General features: G+C 43.9%; 1 protein-coding gene and 1 non-coding gene across 2 annotated transcripts in view; one reads left to right on the top strand and one right to left on the bottom strand.

Annotated features, from left to right (window-relative positions):
* The window catches only part of SI (sucrase-isomaltase), a 257,605-nt gene that overhangs the window by 33,371 nt on the left and 201,721 nt on the right, over positions 1–22,513 (top strand). Inside the window, exons 9-13 of the mRNA XM_084847439.1 lie at positions 2,015–2,127; positions 6,860–6,985; positions 14,389–14,520; positions 16,626–16,745; positions 19,144–19,257. Of these exons, the coding sequence (XP_084703565.1) occupies positions 2,015–2,127; positions 6,860–6,985; positions 14,389–14,520; positions 16,626–16,745; positions 19,144–19,257 (605 nt within the window). The remainder of the gene's footprint in view (positions 1–2,014; positions 2,128–6,859; positions 6,986–14,388; positions 14,521–16,625; positions 16,746–19,143; positions 19,258–22,513) is intronic.
* On the bottom strand, positions 17,700–17,855 carry LOC146351507 (U1 spliceosomal RNA). The gene has a single exon (XR_014789763.1). It is a non-coding gene; the product is annotated as a U1 spliceosomal RNA (small nuclear RNA).

The following is a 22,513-nucleotide window of genomic DNA, read 5'->3' as shown; positions in this document are numbered from 1 at the left end:
TGATGTCAGTTGTTTTATAAGGTCCCAGTATCTCACTGTAACTGTCTTTCAAGCTGCTTTAAATTGTTTTAAAATTTTATATCTTAAAGATTTCATATTATGTTTTTGTGTTGTATTTTGGGATTGCAATTTTTGTGAACTGCCCTGAGAGCTTTGGCTCTTGGGTGCTATAGAAATGAGTGAACAAATGAATGAATCACTCAGCAGTTTTCTCTCCAGGCTGTGCCCCCTCTGCCCCACAGGAAAAAGCTCTTATACTGTATCTGATCAGCGGTTTATCAGCTGCTGATCAGACATAAAAACATTTCTCCAGTAGAGGCTGGTGGCTCTGATGTCAGTGGGATGGTAAATCTAATCCAAGTTTCAGTTAGAACCAGTCAAACTCTAAAGGAGCTACCCAAGGTGTGAAAGGAAACGTTTCAGGCCAGCTAGACATACCCCATACCTGAATTAACCCAAGCCCCAACCCTCTGGAGCATAGTTTGTGTGTGTGTGTGTGTGTGGAGGGGGGAATTCAACCCCTCCCTATTCTGCTGATGGAAGCGGTTATGTATTTATTTAGTATTAAACGTTTATCCCACCTTTTCTCCTCTTGCAAGCAACCCAACCCCACTTACATGGGCCTAGGGATGTCAGACGAATCCATTTGGGGGTGGAGCTTGACAGGATTTTGCTGGCTCGTTCCTCCAGACTTTGATCTGTTTTCCGCTAACTGACCTGACTTGATCAGCAGGAAGATGGGTCAGTTAGTGGACTTTCTGTTTTTTATTTGCACAAATTACAGCTGCATGTTGAACAAATTTGCATAATTTGCACAAAATATAACTGCTATTTGCGCAAATCACACATATTTTGCAAACATTTTGGTCGCAATTTGAGCAAATCTCTATTTGCTCAAATTGCAGCTGACACCTCCCAAAATATGGGAAAAGTCCCTGGAGTTAGGGGAAAACTGGTGCCTCAGCTTGCAAATGCAAGCCAAGTTGGGCAGGCAGTGGAAGTCCATCGAGCCCCCAAAGGGCTGGATTTCCAAGCAATGGACATCCCTGCATGGTCCTCCTCCTCTCAACTTTATCCTCCACAATAACTCTGTGAAGTAGATCAGGCTGAGAGTTGGTGACTGGTCCAAACTTCATGGCTAAGAGGGGAATAGAACATGGATCTCCTCAGTCCCAGTCCAACACTCTTACTACTACACCACACTGGCTCTCTTATATTAGCAGAAGGTCCTAACTGGATTCCACCATATATAATCTGACAGGTGTAATGCTTGGAATGTTTCCAGCAACTGGATTCACATCATTTCACTGATTGCATGCTGACTTTTCCAATCAACCTTTGGTGAGGCTCACATGGAACAGTGTCTTCTGAAAGGATTCAGGATCTGTGTTCATTGGCAAAATAGCCTGGGAAATGGATCACCACCACCACAAAATTAGGTGTTCCATTTTGTGGTGGCTCACACACTTCAATCACTGCTGGACCCAAGAGTGATGGCAAAACCCAGTCTTCAGTGAATGAAAAGCAAATCCACTCTGAAAGTTGTGGAGTTGTGTGGTCCATGATGTGCCAAATGCCACACATAAAATTCCAATTACTATAAATCGAGCAATAATTTTCAGCCATGGATAGGTTCTCCTAATAAAGATGATCTAAACTTCACAGCTCCTGCACTGAGTTCCTGTCCTCTAGATCAAAACCATTTTCTATTGGAATCACTACAGCATCACATTGTATATGAAAATGTAATATGTGAAAGGATTATGCTCATGAATCACTTCTTACCAACTGTGAACTCAAACATCTGCAGGGGCACAGGTTGGTGGTGAAGTAATCCCTGCATATAACAAATTCAGATATTATACTTTCACAACAATCCAGGCATAAGAAATTGCTCACAGGGACGCTCTCTTCTCCATATATATTACGTCAATTGACCCTGACAATTTATGGCAAAAATGTCATTGTGTTGAACGCGTACTTCAAGCTAACCTTAACATGTTTGTCTTGGCAGATTTTGTTCTCCAACCTGCCCCAGCTGTTACATACAGGACAATTGGTGGAATTCTAGATTTCTATGTCTTCTTGGGAAACACTCCAGAGCAAGTTGTCCAAGAATATCTGTCGGTATGTTTCTACCACTTACAACATTTCTACTTGGCCTGTGATGCCACTCCTGGCTAATGATGAGTGAACGAATGCCAAATCCTGCCCCCTATTTTTTGGACTTATTTCTCTCCCTGACAAAGAGGCATTGTTTTTTCTGCCTCTTTCACAGGGAGGGGTGGAAAAGTGAGAAGAAACTGGGCTTTTAGAACTTTAGGATAACTTTGTTCTTCCTTGCAGTGACACAGAGCGCTTTGCAGAGACATGTTCTGCAGAGAGGCATTCAGGAACTCCTGCTGGGCTGCAAGCCTCCCTGCAAAGAGCTCTGTCCTGCAAGGAAGATAAGAGTTGCTCTAAAGCTCAAAACCCCCCACTGGTTCTTGCTTGCAGCAACCCAGGAATCTTTGCAGGGGTGCTTTCTGAATGCCTGTAGTTACATGGTCTCATGGGAGTTCAGAAAGAGCTTCTGGGCTGGAGACGCTTCTCTATAAAGAATCCTGGGCTGCTCAAAGTGCAGGGGGTGTTATTAAAATAAAATAAAAAACAGAAAGAAGATCCCTCAGCCACCACCTACACTTGAAAAGGTAAACGGAAATCTTGTCCTTCTCCCCAAGGAGAAAGTTATTCGAAATTCTCTCCTCCCTACCTTCTTTCGCCAGAGTTTTCTTTTCACCCCCACACCCACACTGCTAGGAAATGCCAAAAAAGGAAGAATCAAAATATTCAACACAGCACAAGCTATTTTCTTGGAAAGTAACAAATCCATCCAGGTAATCTCAGATGAGAGTTCTCTTTCAATTCGAGATCTCATTCTGTGTATACGAGTTTTTGCGCATGTACAGTATTGAGCTGCATCTTGGGAGCTGTAGCTTGGAATAATGTAATGTATCATGATGTCATGCATCACCATGTTATGTACCCCTCCTTGATTGCCTATTTCCATGTGGCCTTTTTACATAATGTTTACTCACTGTCACCATGCAGTATATGAAGGAGAGGTATATGGATTGGTATATGGAGGTACATGTAACCTATGTGGTTGTTTCTTCAAACATGATTGGTTTGTGGAAAAAGTTCAAATGCCAGCTGCTCCCTAAAGGCTTAAAGTGACATCATCACATTTCCTCCTGAAAGAAAAGGATTGAAGCAACCAACTCAGCATATGCACAGAAATGCTATAGTTTAGATGCAGTCTTCAAGTGCTTTAAAACTCACAATCTATTCCAAAATTAATTTTAAAAATGCATCCCATGAACTGACTAATTATGATACTTGGTGGCATCATTACTCCTGTCCAGACATCTTGTGGCTTTAAGAGATTTGTAAGACAATTAGCAATGGCAAACCTTTAGTACTACAGTGAAAATCTCTTCTAGAAACTGTGTTGTTGTTCAGTCGTTCAGTCGTGTCTGACTCTTCGTGACCCCATGGACCATAGCACGCCAGGCCTTCCTGTCCTGCGCTCTCTCCCGGAGTGTGCTCAAGTCCATATTCATTGCATCAGTGATGCTATAGAAACTGTGTTACTTTGGATCAAACAACACGTTAATTATCATTTTCATGCACACGCCATTTCTTTGGACAAAACTGTTTGCAAGGAATGCTCCCATCTGCAATAAATGTCTTCAACTATTTCCCATGAAGATGAAAGGAAGCAATGAATTGAAGATGTGAAGATGTAGTAAATGATTTACTCATTGACTTCTTCTGTGCACTTTGAATGTTATACACACCTTGTCTTCTCCCTTGAGTTATTCCCCTTTGACTTTATTTATAATTTAAATTCAAATATTCTCTAAGACAGCCTTTCCCAAGCTTCGGTCCTCAGATGGTGTTGCACCACAGCTCCCGTCATCCCTGACCATTAACCATGCTTGCTGGGTATGATGGGACCTGTAGTACAACAACATCTGGGAACCCAAGGGGTGGTATCAATGATGCACAACCATTAACATAAATGATATTGCACTAGCATATGCTACCTTAGCGCAATGCTAATGGTGCTTGCTGGCATGCGTGGTTTTCTAGGGAAACCTGTCACACCAGCAAGCACTATTGGCGTTGTGCTACAAATAGTTTACTCTAGTGCAACACGATTTACATTGGCAGTAGTACAGCGTTGGATCATGGATGGCACCAAAGGTTGGGAAAGATGATCTAACAATAGTCCACACCAGGGGAAAACAGCTGTGCTGGATCATCCTGGATTCTACTGTTAAAAAGGGAGACATCATGCTCTCCAAGCTAAGCTAGGTTGCCTGGCTCACTTTCTTGTAAACAATAATCAATGTGGCTTACAAAACATAAAGCAACAGTACTTCTAACAGTTTACAACAAGGTTAAAAGCAGCCGTTGCAGTATAAGCCTTAAGCAAAGTAATGTGATGGAAAGGTCTGCTGAATTAAATTTGTCTTCCCTTCTCATTTGAAAGTGAGCCCACCTATTACCGATAATCTCAGTTTCTCTAGTGCCATCCCACCATATACCCAACGAGGGCCTCAGAGGTAGAGTGAAGTTCTCAGGCAGGCTTATATGGTAGGGAAAGGATTCTTGCGATATTCTAGTCCCAGGGCATATGGTCCAAGCCAGAACCTGGAACTGAGCCTGGAAACAAATCGGGAACTAATAAAGCTAGGACATCTCACCTAAAATGCTGGAAAGCCACTGCCACTTAATGCTGACCATACTGAGCTAGATGGATCAAGGTTATGACTTAGTATAAGGCACCCTCCTATGTTCCTATAACTTCACCAAGAATATCTAGTGACTCAACAATGGAATTGATATGTGGATCTAGAATCCACAAGTCCAAACTCTTTTGCCCCAAATAGGGATGGATGGACTAGGGATGTATGAAAGTTCTGCCACAGATCTTGGGGAGGCCAAATGCCAGCGCATTCAGCCCCCTGAAATCGGTGGCAGAACGGCCTGCCCCCCCGGGACGAGACTTACCTTGGGTGGATCTTCCTGGCGGTGGCGGCAGCTCCGGCGGCGGCTGCAGCGGCGGTTCAGCGGCAGTGGCGGCCGGTCTTCTGACCGGCTGCCGCCGCCACCACCATTTCCAGTTAAAAAAAAAAAAACACGTGATAGGCTACGTAAAGATTTATGTAGCCTATCATGGCTAGGTTTTTTTAAAAAAACCATGATAGGCTACGTAAATGTTTACGTAGCCTATCACGGCTGACTTAAAAAAACCCAACAACAACAACGTGCGTACGCAAATGGCAGCGGCCATGGCCGCCGCCATTTGCGTTCCTTATTTTGGCACGTCTTAGTCTACATAAACATTTACATAGACCAAGACGGCGAAAATAAGGGGAACGCAAATAGCGTAGACGCAAATAGCGTAGTACGCACATTTTTTTGTTTTTTGTTTAGTCAGCCATGATAGGCTATGTAAACATTTACGTAGCCTATCACGGCTGACTGCAGGGACGCAAATGGCGGCGGCTACGGCCGCCGCCATTTGCATCCCTGCTAGCCAGTGGCCGGATGTCCAGCTGCTGGCGGAGCCAACCGGCGGCTCCGCAGAATCTCTGCAGAGCACAGCTGGCCGGACAGGATTCCGGGGGGAGGGAACGGAGCGCCTCCCCCCCGTCCAGGATTCCGGGGGGAGGGATGGAGTGCCTCCCCCCCCACACCATCAGCATAATCCCCGAAAGTGATTTTCGTACATCCCTAGGATGGACTCCCCTCCATCCAGGGCTGTTGGTCACTCGCTTAGCCGCCACCCCCACCTACTTGCTGTGCTGTGCGAGCTGCTCAACAGCTCAGCGAGTAACTGACAAGCACCACAGACCAGCCCACTCCTTCCCTGAGCTGCCATTTTGCACAACAGTGGTGGCTCAGGAAGGGAATGTTGCATAGATTGCGGCCGTAAAGTGCAATGAACGCAATATTACTGGTGTGAATGACCCATTCATGCCGGTAATGTTGAATAGATCACCCTTTATAGCTGCAATCTATGCAACATTCCCTTCCCAGAGATGCTCAAGCCACCACTGTTGCGCAAAATGGCAGATTGGGGGAGGAGCAGGAGAACTGCTGGATGCTTGCAGATTGCATGGCACTCACAGACGTGTCTGGTGAGTGTTGCATGGTCCGTGAACAGAGGTCTGGGGAGCCAAGTGTGTGTGTGTGGGGAGTCTGTTGGACTCCAGCCCCGTATCAGGCACCCACAACATCCTTAGCCCCAAACAGATTAGATACCATTGCCCTTCAGTGGTGCTTGCATATGTAAGCTTGGTTCTGTAATAAGACTGGCACAATTGGTCTCAAAAGCCTGGTTTTAAAATGTTATTTTTGATGAATAGGAGTGAGTTGGGGAGGGGATATGAATAGCAGGCATGTGTAGAGAGATTATCTGTCGACAACATCATATTTGGAAGGGAACAGTCCTCAATACCAAATCTGGAAGGATTATGTTCCCTTTGCCAATCTTCCACTACACCTAGTGGGCAGCGGCCAGTGCTGCCACTCTGTTTACGCAATTGATTGTTTACTGTAAGAGACCTCTAATGCAATGTTAATAGTATCTTCTGGTGCACTGGGTTTCCCCAGAAAACTCATTCTGCCAGTTTGCACTAGCCAGATTATCTGTAGACAACATCATAATGGGATGTTGGTGTTGCACTAGAGGTCGCTTACCCTAGCGCTATGTCAATTGACGAAGCAGAGTGGCAACACTGGATACTGCCCAGTGATGCAAATCAGTAGTTACCCTTAGCTTCTTTTTTATGTTTTAAACTTGCAGTTTATAGGACTACCATGGATGCCTTCCTATTGGAGTCTTGGGTTCCAGTTATGTCGCTGGAACTACACAGACCTTAATGATTTGAAAGCTGTGGTAGCAAGGAATCGGGCAGCTGGAATACCTTTTGTAAGTACAATGGGATTGGTGGGTTGGGAATGGGTTATTGGTTGGAGGTGGAAATCATTTCTTTTGAGGGCTAGAGTGCAATATCAGTGTGATTTGTTTGGAGCAAAAGACAGCAGTTGGGATGGGTGTATAATGGTATGGCCAAATTGTAGCTGGAGTTTCAGGTCCACTATACCCGATACTGATAATAATCCCTGAGTTTAAGTCTATGGAGGTTAATAAGAAGTTGAAGTCAGTGGAGGCTGGTGGCTCTGATTTCAGTGGAGCTGTACATCCATTCTGGGTTTCAGTCAGAACCAGCCAGAACTCTAAAGGAGCTATCCAAGGTGCTGAACCGTATCCTCCCAAAATAGGTTCAACACCTTGGATAGCTCCTTTAGATTTCTGGCTGATTCTGACTGAACCCAGAATGGATGCACAGCCCCAATGAAATCGGAGCCACCAGCCTCCACTGGTTCCAATAAAGTTTTCAAGCTGAACAAGCAAACTAAAAGAAGGGTGAGATGACAAAATCAAGGATATCATTTTAGAAGGAGTTAACCCCACTGGGAGCCTGGTAGGAAGAATGTTGTCCCCTGAGGCTGAAGCACTAAAATGAAAACAGGTGCTAAATTTTGTCACACCTGGAAATATTTAGTTCAGTTATTGCAAAGAACATCTACCTTTGCCAAAAAAAACCCAGTTTCATCAGGTAAATGAAAAGGTATCAAAGAGTCTGGATTCAGGGGAAACCCAGTTTCTACATAACATTAATGGATGGGGAAGGCTGTGATGATTTTTTTTTTCTTCTTGAAGTCCACTTTTCGTCAATCCACTTTCATTCTCATATATATATATATATATATATATATATATATATATATATATATACATATACACACACACACACACATACATATATATATATATATATATATATATATGAAAGTGGTTATATATATATATTGGCAGAATTACATACAATATAACCCCACAGCAGGTTACCATAATGGAAGGGAGTGGTGTTGGGGGTGGGGGAATGAATTAACAACACAGTAAATGGTTCTTATTCAGGTTTTACATGCGTGAAGCTGCACAGTTGGACAATATTTGTTGAGGCAGTGAGCCTATGTACACACCAGTTGCTGGGGAACATGGGTGGAGGGTGCTGTTGCACTTGTGTTCTGCTTGTGGGTTCCCAATCAACAGCTGGTTGGCCACTGTGTGAACAGAATGCTGGACTAGATGGACACTTGGTCTGATCCAGCAGGGCTCTTCTCTTGTTCTTATTTCAATTACTGAATTTACCATTCTAAACAGGATATGAGGAGTTGACTGGGTGGAATGATACACTAAATATGAACAAGCAAGTTTATAGGAATTGACATATGCTTACATGATAGGATTGCTAGATCCAGATATTAGGGTGCGATGCAAATGTAATCCTTCCAATTGCTTAATCATGGTTAAAAACGTGGGCTCAAGTGCTCCTTCTTCCATCATTTATCAGCATTAATCACAGTATAGTGTTATGCCCACACTTATATGTGATATTAACCATAGTTAATGCTAACTAAGGTTAGCTATTAAGTAGAGTTTAAAACCAAGTGTAATAGCACCTACATATGTCTCTGTCTCCTGTGCAGCGGTCCCCCTCCCGAGGTCAATTGCTCACAGGTTAAGATGAGTGATATTACCTGGGTAGTGTTACCATGTGAGCAAAGAAAGCCTCTGTCTTGGAACTTGGTCAGAAACTCACACTCCACACCTCTAGTCTGAGTTAAGAGAAAATATGTATTACAGGGACTATCAGACTAGGGATGTGTGGACTGTGTAAAATCCGCTCCGTCTGTGTTTCATGGATTGTCAGGTGCCTTTTGTTCTGTTGTCTGCCCACAGATGGATGTGAATATATATTTTTTGTCATGTGGAAAAATACGTAAATAATTACCTAAATATTTATGAAAGTATTTATGTAAGTATTTACATAACTTACCTTAGTACCGGAATATTTAGCATATTATCCCCCATTCCATTTGACATTTTCTCAGTAGAAACTTACCTATTTTCCTACAAATTTATCTGCGTAAATTTTGGGAAAGTAAAAGAAATCACCCTGAAGTCCACAGACTCTACGCTGCCTGAGGGGGTCGCTCTGCAGTGGATTCCACAGGTCGGATTCTTAGAAATCTGTGCTCATTTTAGTCCATCTCGAATTTCTCCAGCATCCCTATATCAGATGAGACAAAAAGTGAAGCAAGGGATACCAAAAACAAACAAACAAACAAACAAACAAACACAATAAAACCACGCCATAAATCAGTCTAACATGAGTTATATCCAAATAAGTCACTTACTCTCTCATAAAGCACACTTGACCTGACCCAACCAGGAAGAGCTGCCAGGATTCAAAGAAATGGCACATTGAAATGATGAAAAGTGGCAAAGAGACAGGGGGTGTTTGGATGATGCGTGGTGTGGTGGAGGTGGCTATGCACCCACCATACAACCCCTACTGCAAATCGTGGATATGAAGCCATGCACTGGGTTCAGATGACATTCGAATCCATGCTGCATTGCAGGGAATTATGCAAATGATGGTCCCATGCACAGCACATGCAGGGACAGGGGGAGAAGCCACGATGGCTTCTTTTACCGACGCAATAGTCCAAACCAAGTCACTCAGAACGCTATGCCTTTTTATTAGGTTTGGCCAGAGGAGGAAGGCAAGGGAGTCATCATTATCATAATTGTTTATTTGTACCCCTCTTTTCCCTCCAAAAGGAAGTCCAGGACATCATGCAGAATACAGCTGCATCAAAGAAAATATGAACAGGGAATATAAAAATTATCAAGCCATAAAAACACTACAATAAATATATAAACAAATGTTCAATTTGGAATGTAAACATCAAGTCAGTTAATACATACAAAATTCATAAATGTATTAAACAAGGGGTTAATAAAAGGCAGCCCACCTTTGGACCAAAAATTTTGGATGTACCATTAAAAGAGACAAATCCCTCCTGAAACTGGTAGAGGGGGAAAAAAAAAATCTGGGTACAACCAATTAATACAATAATTATACAAAGTACAAAGAACTACCATACCTGAAACTTCCTCATCTCAAACCTACCCTCTCAGCACAGGTTAATACAGAGAGAGAAAAAGGGAAGGCAGAGAGCACTACTCATATGCCAAACCCAACCAACTGCCTCTGGCAGTGGTAGTGACTTTATAGTCCAGGTTGGAGCATGCCCAGGAGACACTGATGATATTTCTTCCATGTTGGGAGTGGGGACAAGCCACTCGGTGGGCAGGTCTATCTGCAGCTCATTGGCCACTGTGTAAACAGAATGCTGGACTAGATAGACCCTTGGTCTGATGCAGCATGGCCCTTCTCATGTTCTTATGTTGTTCTTAAGAACAGAGGGAAAGCCATAGTGGTGGTAATGGTGGTGGTGGTGGTATGTAGATGGCACAGGCCCTCACACCATACTTCTGCTACCATTGCTGCTCCCCCTTTTGCAACCTGCACATAATTCACCAATCAAGTGTTAATTATGTACCCAGAAAAACACTCACTCTCTCCTTGCTAGGCTGGGAAGGGAAGAGAGCCCAACATTAATTAAAGGAGAGTTACATTACCCAGTTCCGACAAACCAGTTATCTCAAAAAAAGGCTTCTGGTTTGCATATTTGAGATATGAGAAAGTTGTGGAGGACATGTCTGCCTCCCAAAAAGCCATAGAGGTGAAGTGCCTGACCAAGAATGCTTGTAACCAGTACAGGAATCTAGGTGTGGAAAAGTAGCCTCATGCCACACCAGGGTTAGCAGCTGGTTTGCATTTGCAAACATTGGTTAAAGATAATCCTGGTTTAGTATTAGTGCAGATGTAACATTACGACATGGGTGTGTGTGTGTGTGTGTGTGTGTGTGCCAGCTTTCCCCCAAGCTCAAGGAAACATACATGGTTCTCTGCCATCTTATTCTCACAATAACCCTGTATAGATGGTTAGGCTGAGAGGCAGTGACTGGCACAAGATCACTCAGTGCACTTTGTGTCCAAGTGGGAATTTGAACTTGGTTTCCCCAGCCCTAGTTCAACCATGTCACCACACTAAAGATGACAAGAAGGGCAGAGTTCAATCATAGAATCCTAGAATCATAGCATAGTAGGGTTGGAAGGGGCCTACAAGGCCATCGAGTCCAACCCCCTGCTCAATGCAGGAATCCAAGTCAGAGCATCCCTGATAGATGGCTGTCCAGCCTCGTCTTGAACGCCTCCAGTGTGGGAGAGCCCACTACCTTCCTAGGTAATTGGTTCCATTGTCATATTGCTCTAACAGTCAGGACGTTTTTCCTGATGTTAGGTCGGAATCTGGCTTCCTGTAACTTGAGCCCATTATTCCGTGTCCTGCACTCTGGGATGATCGAGAAGAGATCCTGGCCTTCCTCTCTGTGACAACTTTTCAAGTACATGAAGAGTGCTATCATATCTCCCCTCAGTCTTCTCTTCTCAAGGCTAAACATGCCCAGTTCTTTCAGTCTCTCTTCATAGGGCTTTGTTTCCAGTCTCCTGATCATCTTTTTTGCCCTCCTCTGAACCCTCTCCAGTTTGTCTGCATCCTTCTTAAAGTGTGGTGCCCAGAACTGGACACAGTACTCCAGATGAGGCCTAACCAGTGCTGAGTAGAGGGGAACTAGTACTTCCCGGGATTTGGAAGCGATGCTTCTATGAATGCAGCCCAAAAGAGCATTTGCCTTTTTTGCAGCCACATCACATTGTTGGCTCATATTCAGCTTGTGATCGACAACAATTCCAAGATCCCTCTCACTTGTAGTGCTGTTGAGCCACGTATCCCCCATCTTGTAACTGTGCATTTGGTTTCTTTTTTCCTAGGTGCAGAACTTGGCATTTATCCCTATTAAATGTCATTCTGTTGTTTTCTGCCCAGTGCTCCAGTCTATCCAGATCACTTTGAATTTTGTTTCTGTCTGCCAGAGTATTAGCTATCCCGCCCAATTTTGTGTCATGTGCAAATTTGATCAGCATTCCCTGCACCTCCTCCTCCAAGTCATTAATAAAAATGTTGGAGAGCACTGGGCCCAGGACTGAGCCCTGCAGTACCCCACTCGTTACCTCTCCCCAGTTTGAGAAGGTCCCATTGATAAGCACTCTTTGAGTCCGATTCTGTAGCCAACTGTGGATCCACTGGATCATTGTTTCATCTAGCCCACTTTGAGCTAGTTTGCTCATGAGGATATCATGGGGCACTTTGTCGAAAGCTTTGCTGAAGTCGAGGTATATGATGTCTACAGCATTCCCATGGTCCACAAGGGAGGTTACTTGATCAAAAAATGAGATCAGACTCGTCTGGCAGGACTTGTTTTTGACAAATCCATGTTGGCTTCGAGTAATCACGGCATTGTTTTCAAGGTGCTTCCAGATGGATTGCTTTATCATCTGCTCCAGAATTTTCCCAGGGATTGATGTCTGTAGTTCCCAGGTTCCTCCTTTTTACCCTTTTTGAAGATAGCGACATTAGCCCTCCTCCAGTTATCTGGCACTTCCCCTGTCCTCCATGATTTGTCAAAGAGAATAGACAGCGGTTCTGAGAGTTCTTCTGCCATTTCCTTTATTATTCTAGGATGCAGTTCTTCTGGCCCTGGAGATTTGAACTCATTCAAAGTAATTAGATATTCCTTGACCATATGTCTATCGATCTCAAGCTGCAATCCTGCCCCTTCAGCCTGTACTTTGCCTTTGCCAGGGGGGTCATAGACCCTCTTTTGTGAGAAGAAGACTGAGCCAAAGTAGGAACTGAGCACCTCTGCCTTTTCTTTGTCATCTGTTTTGGTTTTGCCATCCTTATTTAATAGGTGAACAACCGTTTCTTTCCTCTGCCTTTTACTATGCACATAGCTGAAGAAAGCCTTTTTGTTGTTTTTAGCATCCCTCGCTAACCTCAGCTCGTTCTCAGCTTTAGCCTTCCTGACACCATCCCTGCAATTCTGTGCTACCTGCCTGTACTCTTCCTTTGTTACTTGGCCTTCTTTCCATTTCCTATATGTGTCCTTTTTTGTTTTCAGGTCATCCCTAAGCTTTTTGTGAAGCCACATTGGCTTCTTCTGTTGTCTTCCACCTTTTCTTCTTGTTGGAATAGTTTGTAATTGTGCCTTGAGAATTTCCTTTTTGAAAAGCTCCCACCCATCTTGGACTCCTTTTCTCGTTAGCGTTGCTTGCCATGGGACCTTACTGATCATTATTCTGAGTTTATTAAAAACAGCTTTCCTAACATCCAGGGTACACGTTTGACTACACTCGGCTTTTGCTTCCCTTAGAACCAAGAACTCAAGTACAACATGGTCGCTTTCCCCCAGAGTTCCTGTAACTGCTACTTTATCCACTAAGTCATCTCTGTTGGTTAGGATCAAGTCAAGGATAGCTGATCCTCTAGTTCCTTCCTCTACTTTCTGTAGGAGGAAGTTATCCGCCACACAAGTCAGGAATTTCCTGGAGGGGCCACGTTTTGCAGAATTTGTCTCCCAACAAATATTGGGGAAATTGAAGTCCCCCATTACTACTACATCATGCTTCCTTAAAACATTGGCTATTTGCTTTTCAAAAGTTCCATCCTCATCTTCTCCTTGGTTGGGTGACCAGTAGTAGACTCCGACCACCAGGTTCCTTTTATTCTTTGCTCCATTTATTTTGATCCAGATGCTCTCGATGGGGCTACCAAGCTCATCCTCCTGTATTTCTGTGCAGATATATGTATTTTTCACATACAGTGCAACCCCACCTCCCTTTCTGTTTGCATAAGAGAGGTAAAGAGGGAGGGGCAAAGGACTATAACTCAGTGGTAGAACACATGCTTTGCACACAGAAGGTCCAAGGTTCAATCCCTGGCATCTCCAGGTAGGGCTAGGAGGGAATCCCACCTGCAAACCCAGAGAGCTGTTGCCAGTCAGTGCAGACAATGCTAGGCTAGATAGACCGACGGTTTGACTCAATATTAGGCAACTTCCCATGTTCTGATGTTCCAGAAGAAGCCCCCTTGTTCATGTCTTAACCATGGTTAAGAAACTCAAAGTGTTTATATGTTGGACCAGAGTGAAGACAGACAACAATTTACTTAGTGGTGACTTGCCTTGATCTTGATATACATGCAAATTTTGCAAACCCTTGGTAAACTCCTCCTGTTTTGCCCTGCCAAATGTTGATGGACAGCTTACCTGCTCCTACATGCCCTTTTTCTGATAAGGGGCAGAAGTGTGATAAAATGATCACCACTGTTAGGCAGGACAATATGATTTTCATTATAATGCACTGTTGCCAATGTAAATAGAAAATATAAGGGTGTACCAATTTAAAAGCTGCATGACATTTAATCTGCACAATGATTTCAATTTTCTTTTAGGATATTCAGTACACTGATATTGACTACATGGAAGACAAAAAAGATTTTACTTATGATGCTATAGATTTTGCAGGCCTCCCTCAATTTGTTCAAGACCTGCATGATCATGGACAGAAATATGTCATAATATTGGTGAGTTCAATGTATTGTACGATTTCATAGATTTTCTGCATGGGGAAATATTATTGAAACTCTTGCTTGCATGTGATCATCATCACCACCATGATTCTTTCTAATTCCATACCTGGTGGCCTTGTGCCAATCAGGCATGTTGCAAAGTGCCTCCCCAACCCACCAGGCTTGATAGTATTTTCTGCTGTCTCAAAATGCCCGCTCTGTTTTTGCTGCCTTGTTCACACTGAAATTTCCCCCCATAACTTCCAAGGGATCAATGCTACAAGATGATGTAGTATTGTTCCCAGGGGAATTACGTGAAATAAACATGGTGGCCACCTGCTGGCCACCACTGGGAAGAGCTTTGCTGCAACCAACACTGCCACTGCAAAACTAGCAGAAGAGGAAAAAGGTAAGCCAGGGTGGCATTTCCACCCACTTTTGCTCCCCCACCCCTCTTATGTTCATCTATACGTTCTTGTCAGTGTTGTTCCTGCATTGTTGGGCTCTTCCAAGTGTCAGGATTGATTCTGAGCATATGGAGGTAGTTAGCAGTTCAGATTCAGAAGGGGAACAGCCAGACCCGGGGGAGGCATCTTCCCGAGCGAGTTCAGATATGGAAAGGCATGCTTCTCAGGATGCTAACACCCAGATGGCTGGGCCTGAAGCTCCACCCCCCCCCCGTGAGAACCCAGGAGGAGGAAGAGGAAGAAGAAGAGAGCGCAGGGTGTGACCTGAGGGATGCTAGACTGCAGCACAGAGAGAAGTGGGAAAAGTTAAAGGCAGAGCTGAGACGGTCGACCCAGTTGGCGATGCATGAGGGTCGACATAGGGGAGCATCACTGGAAGGGAGTAGCAGCCCTCCCTAAGTTATTCTAGCTAGCAAGTCCCTATGTTGCTGGCAACATAGTAGATCCCATTTGGATACCCTGCTGTTATCTAGGGGTGGACGAAAGTCCCTTACCTGTCCTCGAAGGCCGTTCACGGTGGGGGGGAGGTGCTTCATTGATCCCCCCACGAAGTTCAGGCCGGGGGGGGAGGCTTCCCGCCTCGCCCGGCCGCGAAAGTTTAAAAAAACAAACAAACGCCCCCTGATAGGCTACGTGACGATTAACGTAGCCTATCACGGCTAGATCTGCAAAGTCAGCTGTGATAGGCTACGTCAATCGTCACGTAGCCTATCACGGGTGACTTAAAAAAAAAAAAGCGCGTATGCTAATGGCGGCCTCCATAGGGAGCCACCATTCGTGTTCCTTATTTGGTCGCTGTAGTCTACGTAAATCTTTACGTAGACTACGGCGAAAATAAGGGCAACGCAAATAGCGTTGCCCTTATTTTCGCCGTAGTCTACGTAAATCTTTACGTAGACTACAGCGACCAAATAAGGAACGGGAATGGCGGCTCCCTATGGGGGCCGCCATTATCTGTATGCGCTTTTTTTTTTTTTTAAGTCACCCGTGATAGGCTACGTGACGATTGACGTAGCCTATCACGGCTGACTTTGCAAATCTAGCCGTGATAGGCTACGTGAATCGTCACGTAGCCTATCAGGGGGCGTTTTTTTTTCTTTTATTGCAATGGCGGCAGTGGCAGCCGGTCGAAAGACCGGCTGCCGCTCCCGCCCCGCTCAAACACCCGCCGAACCGCCGGCCGGACCCGCCGCCGGGAGGGACATTCGGCGAAGGTAAGTCCCGTCCCGGAGGGGGTGCGGGGTGCGGGGGGGTGCGGAGGATTTCTCCCTGAAACTTGTTCGGGGGGCCGAACATGTTGGCGCTCGGCCCCCCAAAGTTTTGGGGAGAAATTCTCCGCCATCCCTACTGTTATCCCTTTGTAGCCTGAGAGTCTTCAAGGATTTGGATCTGTAATGAACCCGTTGATAGTGAATTAAAGGCATGAGACTGAAGCCTCTCTTCTTGTGTGTGTGCATGACGAAGGAGGGGGCCAAGGGAACGTGACACCAAGGGCCCCAGAGCTGAACATGTGTCTATGTGTCACTCTGGAGGAGAGGATTTTTTCAGTCATTTTTATTTATCATTACTTGTTCAGGGATAAGGTTGATGTATCAGTTGCCTAATTCCATAAAGGTTTAAAAAGAATAACGTTTTCTATTCCTAATTTCTTAGGACCCAGCCATTGCTGTGAATAATCGCCAAAATAATACCCCTTATGAGGCCTATAGGAATGGTGAACGAATGAAAGTGTGGGTAAATGAATCAGACGGAGTCAGCCCTCTTATTGGAGAGGTACATAGCTGTTTATTTTCAATGTGGGGCATAATCCCCAAGGAGATTCTCTTCTGTTAGCCCCATTAAAAAGAATGGGTACTATGGAAAAACATACCATGCTGGGACCGACTGCCAATTAGCCCACTCCACTCTAAGAGCAGCGACAATCAGCAGGTTGCTGCTCTCCAGCTAGCAAGAGAAGTCATTCAAATTGGTTTATCTAAAGGGATCCTGCAGTTTCATGAGGGTACTGAGAATTCTAGAGATCCCTGTCCCCTGCCCAAGCGGCCCCTCTTCCTAGAGCTACAATTCCCAGAATTCCTGTATTTGGTAGCGATAATCACTAAAAACAGGTTTGAAACCAGTTTAAAGTTGTAATGTAGATTGCCCAATAGAGCAGCCTTTTCCCCCCTGGTGCCCTCCAAATGTGTTGGACTACAATCCCCTTCATCCCCAGCTATCATGACCATTGGCCATATTGGCTTTGAATTATGCCATCCAACACATCTGGAGGGAACCACTTCTGGAGGGCACCAGATGTCGGGAAGGTTGATGTAGAGGGAGGGAAGCCTCTACCATTGGCTTCTGGGACCAGTTACCATATTGGGGGTCCTCTCCTCCCCCAAAGGCAACAAAAGCAGCCAGCTACTCTGTTTGGCAAAGGAGAGGGAATGTGGCGGGTCTGCTGAAACCCACTATGTTATATATTTCTTTTGTTAGCCTCCTTGGATTATTGTTTTAGAAAAGAAAGAAAAAATAGATCTACACATTTTCCACATCAATTGTTCCGATGCCAAGAAGAATTTATAATGAGATTTTATTTATTTTATTTATTTTATTGCATTTCTATACCACCCCATATCCAAAGCTCTCTGGGCAGGTTACAGAAGTTAAAAGATTAAATACAACATAAAAAGTTTAAAAGCCATTTACAAAAAAGCACATAAAAGCACACAGACAATATAGACAAACAACATGTAACTGAAAGCAACATTTACCACAAATTATGCATTCAAGTTTCCCGCATTTGGGGAAATCACAGGGGTCAACACACCCAGAGTGCAATGGATGAGGCTCACCCTGGAAAACCTCCATCATGATCAAGGTGTCCCCCTGCCAGGTAAGTATATGGGGTGACTGACATATGTAGCAGCATAAGAGATCTATATTTCTTTACCTTGTTCTGGAATGTAATTTAGAGATTATCATCTAATCTGACATAAATCAAAACTCTGAAAATGTGAACATTTTGTGCAAATGAAAGTCTAAAACTATATAATTCTTTCTTCACAGACCCATGAATATTGCTGAACAGGATTGTTTCTGAACTGTCTATTAACCTACGATGTCATTATCCTGATTATTCTTAATAGCTCTTCTCAGAAGGGCTTACTTTTCAAACAGTCCCACCATGCATGTAAATAAGTCCCATCCATTCCAAAATGTTCCCAACATTTCCCCTGGGTATATCCTGTGATCTTTTCTTATCCTCCATGGCATAATGTTTGCTTTGCAGACAAACTGGGATAAACATGTTATAAATAACTAATACCACCTTGGTGTTATCTTGTAATAGGAGTCTGTGATGCGGGATGCTTATAGAATCTGACAAACATTCTCCCTTGATATTGAGATTTTGCTTTACTTGGAATGTTGACCATATTGGAACTGATTAATATTATAATCTGTGCTACCTCTGGAGTTGTCGTTCAGGAAATGGGGAAACTGTTAAAAATGGTGCAAGCAGTTATTCTTTTTTTTTTTTTAGGGGGCGGGGATTTTTAATGGCATGTGTTTGTCTGATGCAGAAGAGGAAGCTGCAAACCTTCTTAACATTTAAGAAAAAGAGAGAGAGAGAATAAGATCCATGCAAGATCTGTATTATAGGGTACCTCATGACTAGGGGCTAAAAAATGTTGTTTTTAACTTCACAATTGTGCAGGCAGACACACACACACACACACACACACAATTATACAGCTGGATTCTTGGGTCAGGGGCAATGTATTTTTCCCCAGGAAGGAAGTATGAGAGAGCATACTCTAAAATCCACCCTAAAGTTTAGGAAATCATTTTGCTGGGCCTGCAGCTTAGTGGAACATAACTGGAGCAGGACCCAATAGTAGTGTAACAAAAACTGAGCAGAATTGGGTGGGATGGGGGATCCATTTAGCACTCTTGATGATGAGTTGTTAAGCTGGGCCCACTGCATGAAACAAAAATCAATTCAGTAAAAACTAGGTTTTTATACCTTACATTTGAATGCAGTTTTGTATTTTATTGTCTTTCATTCCCTTTTATGTCCCATTTGGAACATAAAAGACTTCATTTGTTTTGTTCCTAAGGTTGTCCATGCATCTATGCTGGCTCCAGTACACATTGTACATTGCAGAAATGTTCCTTAAATCTCCTGCAGGTGTGGCCAGGAACAAGTGTCTTCCCTGATTTTTCCAATCCCAGTGCTGTTAAGTGGTGGGTTGATGAAAGCAACAATTTCCACAAGATTATCCGGTTCGATGGACTGTGGATTGTAAGTACTACTCCATATACTTTAGAAATATATCTTTTGGAAAGGAAGTCCGTCTAGGGCTAGGTAGAAATGGCTTCTCAGAATTCCCCTACCATATTCACAGGCAGCAAAAGTGGGAGACGCTTTTGCTGAATGTTTTCCAAGAGGAGATGAACATTTACAACAGTTTCTTGGGCTGGGGGGGTGGGGGGGGTCACCATCAGTAGCAATAGCAATGTGGCTTTGTTCTCCCCCTTTTTTCCTAGCAGAGCTCCTGCATTGGCAGCACAGCTGCCATATTTTTTATCTCCCACAAGGTCGTGGCCATAGCTCCCCAGGGAATTGTGGGGAAAACAGTGGGGAAAAACTGGAAGAAGATAGGCAGCAAAATTGCCCTTTTTTGGAAGAGCCTGAAAAAGAACATTCTGAGAAAGCTCAGTTCTAAACAATTTTGACATAATTGCAATCCTCTCTCTCTGTCTCTGTTTTTCAACATGAGAAGATTAAGGCATGGGTATCACTCTTTTAATAGCAAATTCCATTGTGGCTATAAGTATTAGTGTAGTATGCAGAATACTATCATCTATAAAATTCACTCCTGATATATAAAAGAACATATTTATCATGGGCCACTGTAAAGGTAGCAAATATGTATTACATAAACAAAATCATGTTTGGATAGTGCCACATAATCTATTAGTGCAAGTTCCTTGATGTTGTTTATACGTTCAGTCGCTTCCAACTCTTCATGACTTCATGGACCAGCCCACGCCAGAGCTTCCTGTCTGCTGTCGCCACCCCCAGCTCCCCCAAGGTCGAGTCCGTCACCTCCAGAATATCATCCATCCATCTTGTCCTTGGTCGGCCCCTCTTTCTTTTGCCTTCCACTTTCCCTACCATCAGCATCTTCTCCAGGGTGTCCTGTCTTCTCATTATGTGGCAAAAGTACTTCAGTTTTGCCTTTCATATCATTCCCTCAAGTGAGCAGTCTGGCTTTCTTTCCTGGAGTATGGACTGGTTTGATCTTCTTGCAGTCCAAGGCACTCTCAGAATTTTCCTCCAACACCACAGTTCAAAAGCATCTATCTTCCTTCGCTCAGCCTTCCTTATGGTCCAGCTCTCGCAGCCCTAGGTTACTACAGGAAATACCATTGCTTTAACTATGCGGACCTTTGTTGTCAATGTGATGTCTCTGCTCTTAACTATTTTATCAAGATTTGTCATTGCTGTCCTCCCAAGAAGTAAACGTCTTCTGATTTCCTGGCTTCAGTCAGCATCTGCAGTAATCTTTGCGTCTAGAACTACAAAGTCTGTCATTGCCTCCACATTTTCTCCCTCTATTTGCCAGTTATCAATCAAGCTGGTTGCCATAATCTCGGTTTTTTTTGAGGTTTAACTGCAACCTAGCTTTGCACTTTCTTCTTTCACCTTGGTCATGAGGTTCCTCAGCTCCTCCTCACTTTCAGCCATCAAGGTGGTATCATCTGCATATCTGAGATTGTTAATGTTTTAACTCCACCCTTGGATTCATCAGTTGAATTGGATTCTGGAAGAGCACTAAAAATGAGCAGATAACATTATGTCCATTCAATAAGGACAAACTCCAAAGAGTAGCCACATCAGCTTTTTATAGGGATGTACGAAAGTCACTTACCTTTTAGATGGGGTGATTCGTGGGGTGGGGAGGAGGTGCTGCACACCTCCCCCCGAAATCCTAATCCAGCCGGCTCCACTCCGCGGAGATTCTGTGAAACCGCCGGCCGGGGGATCCCGCAGCTGGACATCCGGCTCCTGGGCAGCCTGCAGGTAAAAAAAACAAAACAAAAAAACCCTGCGTACGCAAATAATGGCAGCTACTTACTACGTAACTATTTACATAGCCTATCACAGGGAAAAAACAAACAAACAACGTACGCAAATGGCGGTGGCTATGGTGGCCGCCATTTGCGTTCCCTTCTTTTCGCTGTTTTAGCCTATGTAAATATTTATGTAAGTTATTACGGCAAAAAAAAGGGGAATGCAAATAGCATAATGGCCGCCATTTGCATTCCCTTTTCTCGCTGTTTTCGCCTACGTAAATATTTACGTAAGCTATTACGGCGAAAAAAAGGGGAACGCAAGTAGCACCCATTATGCTATTTGCATTCCCCCTTTTTTTGCCTTAATAACTTACATAAATATTTACATAGGCTAAAACAGCGAAAAGAAGGGAACGCAAATGGCGGCCACCATAGCCACCGCGATTTGCGTACGTGGTTTGTTTTTTTTTTCCCCGTGATAGGCTACGTAAATACTTATGTAGCCTATCACAGACTCTGCAAGTACGCCAAAGGTGTCCCTGCGTTAGCCATGATATGTAAATACGTAATTTACGTATTTAAATTTACATATTTAATTTAAATTTTTTAAAATTTAATTTAAAAATTTAAAATTTAAATTTACGTATTTAAATTTACGTATTTAAATTTACGTATTTAAATTTATGTATGTAAATATTTACATAGCCTATCACGGCTATGATGAAGAAGTGAATGGTGGCCGCAGGGCAGCCACCATTCGCAAGTCAGCGTGGACGGCAGCAGGTAAATGCTCCATTTCGCGCACCTTTCGTGGTTTGGGGAGCAGGGGTTTCATTCCGCCATGGATTTCAGGGGGCCGAATGCACTGGCATTCGGCCTCACTGAGATCCGTGGCGGAATTCTGTGACATCCCTAGGTTTTTATTGAAAAAGAGTGAGTCATGGCACTCTATAAAACTGGATGGCCTTTCAGATTCAGAGATGGTGCCTATTGTACAGTCATTATGTGTGCGTGTGCCCCCCATCTAGGGATGATGCGGGTGCCTGATTCTATCCAGGAATCTGGCGGAACCCCTCCCCGCCTGTACCTTTGAGCCCCACTTGCTGAGCCCCTGCCCTCACTCGCCCCGTGCCCCCACTCAGTGAGTGGCCTGCAATCACCCCTCATTGAGCTCTGCAGTAGTCATTTTTTGAAGAATAAAATGGCATCGCAAAAAAGTGCATATTTGCGTATGTGTGAAAATGTGCATTTTTTCTTATGCATGAAAATGTGCATTTTGCAAAAATGCACATTTTCGCACATATGCAAATATGAGCATCCACAAAATGTGCATTTTAGTGCATACACAAATACGTGCATTTTGTAATCACCATTTTATTTTTCAAAAAATGGCAACTGCGGAGCTCGACGAGGCCACTGGGGTGAGTGTGGGCTGCTAGCCAAGCGCAGGGGGGACTCAAGCACAGTCTGGGGACCAG

The sequence above is a fragment of the Heloderma suspectum genome, chromosome 3 (genome assembly GCF_057233095.1).
Source record: "Heloderma suspectum isolate Gila_16-S chromosome 3, 16-S_ref, whole genome shotgun sequence".
In the NCBI taxonomy this organism is placed as follows: Eukaryota; Metazoa; Chordata; class Lepidosauria; order Squamata; family Helodermatidae; genus Heloderma; species Heloderma suspectum.
The sequence above is the reverse complement of the archived record's forward strand: the minus strand, read 5'-3'. Positions and strand labels throughout refer to the sequence as shown.